This window comes from Meleagris gallopavo, chromosome 10, assembly GCF_905368555.1.
Source record: "Meleagris gallopavo chromosome 10, MGAL_WU_HG_1.1, whole genome shotgun sequence".
NCBI lineage: Eukaryota > Metazoa > Chordata > Aves > Galliformes > Phasianidae > Meleagris > Meleagris gallopavo.
In genome coordinates, this window is record NC_139413.1 from 6945039 (window position 1) to 6955467 (window position 10429).

The 10429-nt window shown below is 44.7% G+C and overlaps 1 protein-coding gene and 1 long non-coding RNA gene across 3 annotated transcripts; one reads left to right on the plus strand and one right to left on the minus strand.

Moving 5' to 3' along the window:
* Positions 1-330: 330 nt before the first annotated feature.
* Positions 331-7096, minus strand: LOC104912323 (uncharacterized). Of its 2 annotated transcripts, none has more exons than XR_794599.4 (5): positions 6533-7096; positions 5555-5748; positions 3592-3655; positions 2916-3282; positions 331-1836 (listed from the first exon to the last, which is right to left on the minus strand). It is a non-coding gene; the product is annotated as an uncharacterized LOC104912323 (long non-coding RNA). The 2 variants fall into 2 exon arrangements; XR_014885226.1 differs by having other exon boundaries at positions 2731-3282.
* A 48-nt stretch (positions 7097-7144) lies between these two features.
* On the plus strand, positions 7145-9986 carry RGS2 (regulator of G protein signaling 2). Its single transcript, XM_010715898.4, has 5 exons — positions 7145-7304; positions 7427-7528; positions 7630-7691; positions 8461-8627; positions 9011-9986. Exons 1-5 carry the CDS (start codon positions 7189-7191, stop codon positions 9203-9205), a joined length of 642 nt encoding a protein of 213 aa, XP_010714200.4. The 5' UTR covers positions 7145-7188; the 3' UTR covers positions 9206-9986.
* Positions 9987-10429: the final 443 nt, after the last annotated feature.

Consider the following 10429-nt stretch of genomic DNA (forward strand, 5'->3'; position numbering starts at 1 on the left):
TGTGATTTAGGGGTTGAGCAGACAAGATCTGATCTCTGGCTGTGTGAGTCTGTCATCAGATTCTACCAGGTACAGCAGGATATTGTGGATGCACAGGGAAATAGAGGTCTGATTTTAGATCTCCATGTTCTGTTTTTTTGTTTTGTTTTTTTTTTGTTTTTTTTTTTGTTTTTTTCCAAAATAGTGCTGTGTCCACAAGGAAGAAAAACATGGGGATTTAGTGAAATAAGCTGGTGGATTTCCCAGTCACCGCTGTTATAAAAAAAGCCTATCAGAAGACAGAGCTGGGGCTAGTAATGCAAATGCACAGAGAAAACAAAGGTAGCTTAGTTGTTATGGGCTCTAACAAAATAACCTTTTTATTTCAGTTCCATATTTCCTAATTTTAATAAATGCAAATAAAATGATATGAGGCAGACAGGAGATTCAGTAGGAACTTATTCAAAGCAGTAAGGCTGTATGATGGATACAGTACAGTTGTGCAATACTTCCAGAAATGCAGCAGCTACAGCTCAGAAGTAACAGGCTACCAACATATATTCATTCTCCGTTTCTATCTGCTCTCTGAAATACATAAGATACAATTCAGATACATTTCTGTGCACACAGTTAAGGCAGCAGACAAAAGCACCTTTCTCTTCCCTGCTCAGGAAAGGGCACTGCAAGTCTCCCTCACTGGTTTCTCCAAGCATGCATCACTTTACGAACCAAGGAGATTGCATCCTTGTCCCGTTTGCTATTCCCCTCACACACACAATCTGACTTTCTCTTTCAGTTCCAAGAGTAAAGATAAATGTCATTTTTTGTGCATGCATCAAGGTAACACTCTCATTTACACTGCTCACATGGCCCATGCTGCTGAAGTTAATCGTAAGGCACATAATTCCACAAAGCACTGACCCCATCAATCCAGCAAAGATGGACATCAGCCAGGCAGTCAACAGCCAGCAGTGATGCTGAGCGTCCTCTCTCCACTGAGCCCCAGCACTGCTCCAACTTTGGAGTAGCTGCAGAAATGTGAGGTTTCAAAACTCAAACATCTTTTGTGATGTTTTGTTGCCTGATCTTCTTCCCCATCGCAGTAAACACAGTGCCTTGTATAAACTCAGAGCTGCTTTTGAGTGACTGATGGAAAGAATGAGAAAGCAGAAGTTGTTTGAACTGGGTATGTCAGAATGGGCCCTTAAATGAATGATGCTGAAGCATGGACCTGAGCCTAATCTAGATGCTGAAAGTCCTGGCAGCTTCCAATGGCTATACTTTCTTTCATAACTTTAAGTGCTTGCTTAAGTAATTAGTAAGTAATCTGCACAACTGCTCTCCTTGTCTGGCTTCTAGACACGCATGATTTTTTTAATTGAATCCCTTATTAGAACTAACAGCTACTTTTACCCCTGCAGTGAGTGCACTGTACTCCACAGAGGCTTGTCCACAGATGTGAAATTAATCTCTCGTAGCTGCTTACTGTATGCAGATTACAGCATCTCTACTTGTCTGCACTAAACAAGCTGTATGATTTATACAGCAAGAGAAGAATAATTCCATAATAATTCCATAATAAATAGAGGACATTGTCCTTATTCATTCAGTATCCAAAGGAAATGGATGACAGTTAATACAGTTGGTATTAGTTGTGCACTGGATGTTGGTATAGAACATGGCAGGGAGTAATTTCCTCAGTGTAGTTTTTCTTCTTTTAATTTCTTCTTGTAATTCACCTGCTGTGTTTGAATACATCCCAAAGAGTTGAGCCATCTCGTCCCCTTACTTCTTTCTAAGCTCCAGTCTTGCCAGGAATGTTGTCTCAGTCTTCAAATAACAGTTTGGGTTGGAGAGCTACCAAAAAACCAAACTTATTTAAAGCAAAGAGATTAAATAAACAACTTGATTTATAATTAAAAAAATAAAATCTGCAGCAACTAAACACCAGTTTTATGTTAATTATACAATAAGCTTACTATTCCAGAACCTGAGCTGTAGAACACCACACCTGAGAAGAACACATACCATGTGTTGAGAATGTAGAGAAATGTACAGAAATGTAGAGAAGAAGCCTATTACAAAGCATGGATTTTGAAGCTGCTACACAGTTCCACTTTTAAAAGATTCTGGTAGTAAGAAAGCTCAAACAAAGGATGAGATGAAATCACAGCTAACATCACAGCACAGGCACCTGAGGTGTGGCAGCTGCTCCTCTCCAAACAGCAGCCAGGAAGGGGACGCTGATCAGCCAGTTTGCACCAAGAGATCAAAAGAAGCATCCATAGATAGTCATGGGAAACCTTTAGCCCCCTTCTGTGCAAGTGGGGGGACCTAAGCTTAACCTTAATTCAGGTTTCTTGCTCTCATTTATCAGTGATGCTGCATTCAGTCTTTGGGGAGATCCTACCTGAGCCAACCACCACCAATGTCAATACAGCTTGTCAAAACACAGTCAAATTATGTGCAGCCTTTTAGGTTTCTGAGCACAACCTGTTGAAGTGTGCAGTCCTGTGCTGCTGTTTGCCAACACCATAAACAACCTGGAATGTGTGTCTTAGTGCACAGTTACCTGTCACACGTGACTGCTAAAGCAGTGATGCACTGAGGAATTCTAACGCTGGAGCAACAGCAGAGCATTGCTTCACTGATTTCGGGGAAGTTTTACCTGCTTAATTTACCTTTAAGTGCAAGAAATGACTTTACACAATTTAAAAGTTTGGATCCTTAATTTCCACCAGGGTGACTCACCTGGAGTCAGCTCTGAGCCGCTTTCTTCTGAAGACCTGTCTGAGTGCTGAACAAACAGCTGATGAGAAAAGTGTCCCAGGAGAACAATGCATCTGCTTCCAACTACTGCACTTCAGTTGGAGGATTAAAGCACTGTTTTGCAATGCTTAGCATTAAGTGAGTGACTAATGTGCCAAGCTACTCACCTGTGACTCTTTCCCAGGCTGAGGCACTCTGCACTCCCTGTCCAGCCCCAGCCACAGCCTCACCTCTTTGCTATGCTCTCACCTCTTCACTGTGCTCCTGAACCAATCAGGAGGGTTGTTGGAAGCTGGCAAATATCACTCTATATATCTTCCACTGATTAGTCTCATTGCCTTCTCTATGGGAATAGGTCAGGATGCCACTGGATAAATGTGGCACCACTTATGCAGGGCAGGAATCCTTCCTTCTGGTCTTCACTCAGATGCTCTCCGGCCCAGATGGTTTTCAAAACCTCAAACCTTCCAAATTTCCTTCATATTCCTCCCTAATCTTCAGCTTGCTCACTGTTGTTCTCCTGACTGCGTTCACCTGTAGGAGAGGAGGAACGGATTGATTTATAAGTCACGGGGACTTTCTAGCTCAGTGTCTGACTAATGCCATTTAGGCACTTAAAGAGAGTTTCATTAACTTAAATAATCATCAAAAGGACCGTGCACCGACTGCGTTCCTCACAAATAACACGACAATGTCTACACCCAGATTTAACAAACACATTTGCTTGTTCATCGTCTCTCTGCACACACAGTTAACAAACATGGCCTTTGGGGGGCACGGGGGGGGGAGGAACAAAATAGACTGCAATACCAACAAGACACAGAGACACTGTTTTTGCATCACCTGGTTAACAGCAAACAAGATTAATTGCATCTCTGCAGCCCAGACGATGTAACTCGTCTAGTGCCTGCAAAAAAAATTTCATTGTTAAAAATACACTGCTTCTTGCTAAGCTGTTTGTTTTCAGTATTGACAGAAGAGGTAAGGGATATGAGAATGTCCTGTCCTCTGCAAGGCAGGCGGTTTCAGCAGGCTCTGCTCAGCTGCTGCTTCCAGAGGGATGGAACAAATCTCCCACCAGCAGGGCAGCACCCAGCTCCTGTCATTGACCATCTTACATTTGAAAGCCAAGATTTCCCAACCTCAGCGGGTGGAGGAGGAATCAGAATCTGCTCCTCAAAGCCTGAATTCAAATTGTTCTTACAGTATCTCTGTGACAGATGTATAAGGCCACATAACAGCAATGCTGCACGAAGGCATATTGTCCTGGTTCATCCACTTTTTGTTAAGTTTCTGCTCTATTTTTAGAAGTTTTATAAACTCCCATGGCTGTTCATGTAAAATAAGGTGGCGAACAGCTGAAGATGATGAGTGCTCAGAGAGCTGTCTGGTTTATGTCTTACTCAGACAGAGGATTTAGTTGAGTGAAATGAGATCCATGTGTAACAAGATACATTTTATTTTCTATTTTGCAAAGACCAAACATTTAATTGCTCCAGTCTTAGTGTTGGGCCACAATAGTGCTAAATTTAGGCCCCGAAATGACTTCTTGTGATTTGCAGGTTTGCAGCTTTACGACTGGAAAATCATGCAGTGTAAAGCAGTGCAGAGCCTGCGTCAGGGAGCAACAAGCTGACCTCAGCAAGCCTCCAGCAATTCATCGAACGGCAGCTATAAAGCCAGCAGTCACACACACTGCATACTGCTGGAGCTGTAAGAAGGACTGGAAGGTCAGAATGCAAATAACAGAATGAGAAGCAGACTGTGAGTCTGTGAGTAAACATCTTCTCTTGCACACAGACGTATCAGAAAGAGTGGCAGTTGTAATGAATGGCTAATCTTAATGCCTTATTCTTGCTTTTGAACGTGACATTTTGTTAGCTATAAACAACACTTCAGTAAACCATTCCTCACATAACTCTAACGTATGGTTTGAGCCACCATGCAAAAGCATTTTCTCTCCTCTTGGCTTTAATGAAACTCAGCCATAACTCTTTGCACCATTTTTTGTATGTTCTTTCCTATCCTCCAAGTCTTCTCTATAAAAAGAAGAAACAAGGACTGGCATTTTAGCAAGTGCAGACATAGATTTAAATACTATGCAGTGAGAACGACTGCTCTCCGGGGACTTGGAAAAGATCAACACAGCTATTGCAACACATAACGTAACTAAGATGGAAAAAACCTCATCTTCTACCCTGGATGTTTATTGCATATGTTACAGCTCTCTGTGCATCTCGCTATCGCTGCTGCTAACAGGAATCGTATAAGCAGAAAAAGAACAGAACATTCTCAAGAAAGCCTCTGCAAAGAGAAGTGTGATCTCCAGGGTGAGAGCTTGTGTCATTAATGCCCGACATCAGATTTCATTTCTTGGCAATAGCTAAATTCTCATTGACTCGAGCAGCAAGTTTGGGCTGCAGGCTCACCCCCCACTTTCCATTGGCCTTGCTCCTTTACAGCAAGATTACAGTTACAGGAATAGATTAAGTCCTCAGAAGCACATAAAGGAAAAGGTCTGGCACTACACCTGTAGTAGCCCTCAGCTTTGGTGTGCAAACAGACCGAGGCCGATGCACCCCAAGTGGGTGAGGATGAGGTTGGGGGCAGCACCACTCACTGAGCGTTTTCTGGAAAGCAACACCATCAGATTCAATGGTAACGTTCAAAATACCATCAGCAAGAGGCAGTGTGAGACACAGCATAGATGCAGGTGCTCCCTCACTTTGCCTGTGTATGGCACTGTCCGTGAAACCAAGCTCCTCTGCCATCTCAAAAGCAGACTGGTACAACCTGCCTAGCTCACCTGATGTCAGCAGCAGCACACTGATGACGTTGTTTGATGTCAGACGCTTTCCCCTTGTTTTTTAAATCACACACAGAAAACGTCTTCTGTCACATAAATGTTTTAACTGCTGTCCCAACAAAGGTCAAGGTCAACACCAGAAAGCACGCAGCACAGCATGATGCAGCAAGAAACTATTTGGGATAGTTTCTTCACTGGAAAAAAAAAAAAAAAGAACAAAAAACCAAAAAACAACCAACATGAATAATAGCCTTGCTTTAGAAGCGTAATAAAAATGTAAACTTAAAATACATATTATTGCAGACAATAACATTCAAAGTATTTTTTTAAACCAGATGTACATTCTAGTACATTCAAGTACATTCTATCAGGCCATTCAAGTACATTCTATCAGGCCATCTAACCTCACAATTCCATATACATGGGGTTGAAAAGGACCACAAAGATCATCTAGTTTCAACCCCCTGCTATGTGCAGGGTGACTAACCACCAGACCAGGCTGCCCAGAGCCACATCCAGCCTGGCCTAGAACACCTCCAGGGATGTATTCAGTGTTTTTCTTATATTTAACCTGAAATGCTATTTTTTTCTCCCTATTATTTAAAGACATAACAAAAGCTGCCTTAGAATCACTAAGGTTGGAAAGACTTCTCCAAGTCCTACTTCAGCCCATGCTTACTGACCATGTCCCTCGGTGCCATAACTCCTCAGTTCTGGAACAGGTCCAGGGATGATGACCTCCCCAGGCAGCCTGTGCCACTGCATCACCACTCTGTTGCAGAATAAACTTCTCCTAATACCTAACCTGGACCTCCCCTGCAGCAACACAAGGCTATTCCTTCTCATCCTCACACATGCTTCTCATTGGCAAGCTCCCACCTGGGATGCTCCGGCATGCAACAGGCAACACTGCTGCATCCTTGTTTAAACGCTTTCAAATATTAAATAGAGCTCATTTTCACCTAAGGGAAGACGTACCTAAGGCACAAGGCTGCGGAGGGATGTTGCACTGCGCTGCAGGCGGTGCTCTGGGAGCCAGGCACAGGCACTGGCTCTCACACAAAGAAGCGGGGTTGTCTGTAAGGAGCTCCGCGCCCAAACTGTCGTGACGCGAGCGGCCGGTAGGGGGCAGCATCACGGGGAGCAGCTGCGCAGTGCGGCGGGGGGAACGGCGGGCGGCAGGAAAACGGCGTGCTCAAATTTATGGTCACCTCGGGTTGTTGTTGTTGGCTTGTTTTTGTTTTTTAAATAAAGGGGCCCACCTTTCTCCTTTTCTTCTCTGCTCAGAAGCCTGTGTGGCCTTTACAGACCCAAATCTGCCAAACGGGACGGCGCCTAGGGAGGGGTGTAGGGAACAACCGAAGAGCAAGAGGTTTAAAAATAGAGCGGACAAGCAATTTGTAAAAGAGAGAGAAAGAAAGAAAACAGTTATTTAAAAATAAAAGAAAGGGGGAAAAAAAAAAAAAGAAGCAGAGAGAGGAAGAAAAGAGTAAAAGTAGCTCTGGGGGTGGGGAAAAAAAAAAAAAAAAAGAATAAATCAATGTGGAAGCGCCTCGCCATGCGGGGCGGAGCCGTGCGCGGGGCGGGGCGCGGGCTCTATATGGGGCGCGCGGCTGCCGGGCGGCAGCGGGGCGATGCAGAGCGCCGTGTTCGTTTCGCTGCCGCAGGACGGCGGGCGGATGGAGCGGGGCAGCCGGCGGCGCACGGAGCTGGAGGAGGCGGACAAGGGCAGGATGATGAAGCGCACCATGTGAGTGGTACCGAAGGGAAGGGTTTCTCTCTTCTGCTCGCAGCCTGAGGGCGGCTACTCGGTAGCGGGGTGAGGTCGGTGGCTGACGGCTTCGTTGTAAATGAGCGTCTTTGTTCTTACAGCATTAAGGACTGGAAGAAGAAGCTGAGCTACTTCCTGCAGAACTCTTCCCGTTCTAGCAAAGTGAAGTCCAATAAAGCGAGCAAACACCACACCTACTTCAGGTGAGTTATGGCAGTAGATAACTCAAGTTCTGTACAAAATAAGCAGCAAACCTCGAGCAGTGCTCTCACGTTCTCTGCTCTTCTCTCTCTGCCTCACACAGACCTTCCCCCGAGGAAGCCCGGCTGTGGTCAGAAGCCTTCGATGAACTGCTGGCTAACAAATGTAAGTTGGTCTTCAGGCTGTAGTGGTTAAGAACAAAACGGGAGAACCTGGTGTCGTTTAGCGATTGCTTCTCTGCATGTCAGTGCTGTACCTTTCTCTGTAAAGTGTATTAAAACAGAGCTCCCCACTATAGAGTATTGCAGCTGTAGTCTCCATAGTTCAACCTTACCTAGTCAGCCTGGCTTTGCCAAAAGTCCCAAGCACTCCGCTGTGCTCTCTATACAAGACAAATCCATTCTTATGATCTGAGGAGGATTCTGCAATGCAGAAGTCCACTGATTTTTACTTTTATTTTTTTTATGGGGAGGATTTTTGCTGGGAAAAAAGCACTCAACAGCACTGCAATAAAGACTAAGAGCTGATATTGCCATTTGCTCTTTGAACTTCTGAGTCATCCTTCCCATGGCAAAAGTGTTCCAGGGGTTTGTCGTGCTGTCAGAAGTATTTGTTCCAGCATAAAGGTTAATGAGGACGATCCCATCTAGAGATCTTATGTAGCATATCTGCAGGTATCATAAGGGTACACTGTGACTGGAAACAGCTTTCAGTTTTGTGTTTACCTAAAATTGGCTGAATTGAAGCCTGCCAAGCTGCTAGGGTGTTAATTTGCTTGCAATGTAGATTCCTTATTGCCTTGACATTTCAGAAAGGACCAGAACTACAGCAAAATATTTTGCTAGGAACAGATGTGACAAATGGGTAAATTCAAGATGCCTGGAATACTTAATTGATGTGATTTTGCTTTTCTTTCCCCCCTTCCTTTCCCTAGATGGTGTTGCTGCTTTCCGAGCTTTTCTGAAGTCTGAGTTCTGTGAAGAGAACATTGAGTTCTGGCTGGCATGTGAGGACTTCAAGAAAACCAAATCCCCTCAGAAGCTGACACTGAAGGCAAAGAAGATCTACAATGACTTCATTGAAAAGGAGGCTCCCAAGGAGGTAAGGAAAGCACAGAAGCATTGCCCTGTTGTGTGTAGACCCACTTCATTTCTCTGGACTTGTAAAGACACAGATGCCACAAATGCACAACTCTTCCCTGACTGCCTTCTTTCCGCCAAGGTGGAAAATGGCACAAACTGTATTTCAGTTTTCATCTTAGCTGGGGGGAAAAAAATTCAGCCTTGTCAAACACCTGTAACGCTTGGGTTTGTCACCAAAATACAGCATTCTTGAGTTACTCCAAATTCTCATAATAAAGAAATTGTTTAAAAGAAACTACATCAATTTAGCCCTGATGCAAAAGGACTCTTATCCTCCTCAGAAGTGCTATGCTTGTTGGGATTCAGTTCTCGGAAAGTAAGTGTCCTTTCTTTGCATTTCAGATAAACATTGACTTCCAGACGAAGAACATGATAGCACAGAACCTCCAGGAAGCCACACATACCTGCTTCAGTGCTGCACAGAAAAGAGTTTATAGCCTCATGGAGAATAATTCATACCCACGGTTTCTGGAATCGGAGTTCTATCAGGAGCTGTGCAAGAAGCCTCCCATCACCAGAGCTGCCCAGGGAACATGAGTGCAGAGCAAGGAGATGCCTCTCAGCTACCAAGGAACCGAGCTGGCTTGCCAGCATCCTGACCTGAGAGACTGAGATGGGAGCACTCAGTTGGTTTGCCACAGCATAAGGACTGATATTGACTTGGTGCAAAGCTGGTGGCAAAGGACGTTGTTGGAAGGCTTTTGTGGCTGGCAGCAGTGCACCAGGCTGGTGATGCTCTTCTTGGAGCGCTGCAGTAAAGGTGCCTCTGTGCATCAAACTGAGCTGTGCCGTGTGACACACTCCTTGTCACAGCCGTGGTGTTATACAGCAGGTCAGCACAGAGCTGCCCTTCCGCAAGCAGAAGCACAAGTCTGTGCAGTTGAGCAGTGTGGGAACTTGAGTCATGTATAGATTCCGGGTTTTTTTACTGAACATCAACCACCAGTACTGCTGTCATCAGTTCCTTGGTGTTTCAACACCACTTGTTTAAGCTGACACGGGCTGCAGAGAGGTGTACTGAGTTTGTGTGTGGTTTGCAGGCACTACTTCCATCCTCACTGCTGTGCAAGGAGGAGACAGCCAGTTCAGCTCCAGGAGGAATGGGCTATGCAGCTGAGCCTGCAGAGCTGGGCATGGCAGCGGGGCTGCATGAGGCTGGGCAGAGGGCAAAACCCAGCCGTGGTGAACAGGATCTATACAGTATTATATTTATATATGGATTATGATTGTGTTGTATACTGCAATATGTCATAATTCTGTTTGAGACAGCAAGCTTCAGTGAAGTCTTACTGTTTTTAATAAACTATTTCGATACAAAGCTGCTTTTGTTGCTTGTTTTGCATGCAGGCACAAACTGGCACTGATCTGAGTGAGGTATCCTGCAGTAACCACTCTTAAGTGCCATCTCCACAGGGCTATTTTAAGCTATTAGTTCTTAATCTACAAGGCGAGTTAGTGCTTCTAACATAATTAAAAACTTCAGAGCTTGAAAGCTTTGATAGTTTTCATAGAGAGGTAGATTCCATCTCTTCAACAGTGCAAGGTGCGTGCATGGCTGGACATTTCAAATCAGCCAGAAAGCAGCAGCATTGCTGCTGGAGCTCACAGCCATGGAATACAGACACCCACAGTGCAGCAGCACATCTGTTCCTGCTCAAGACTTCTGCTTCAAATAGGGCTTTAGTTCCAGGCTGCAAAGGTGTGCAAAGGTAACACTTTACTGCCTGCTGAGCAAGCAAACCATAGCAGGAGTCTGGTCAT

Excerpts from the sequence above, each read along its gene's own strand:
- RGS2 (XM_010715898.4), top strand. The coding sequence starts at position 7,189 with ATGCAGAGCGCCGTGTTCGTTTCGCTGCCGCAGGACGGCGGGCGGATG. Across the intron at positions 7,692-8,460 it reads TGAACTGCTGGCTAACAAAT|ATGGTGTTGCTGCTTTCCGA; the intron begins GTAAGTTGGTCT and ends TCCTTTCCCTAG. Across the intron at positions 8,628-9,010 it reads AAAAGGAGGCTCCCAAGGAG|ATAAACATTGACTTCCAGAC; the intron begins GTAAGGAAAGCA and ends TTTGCATTTCAG.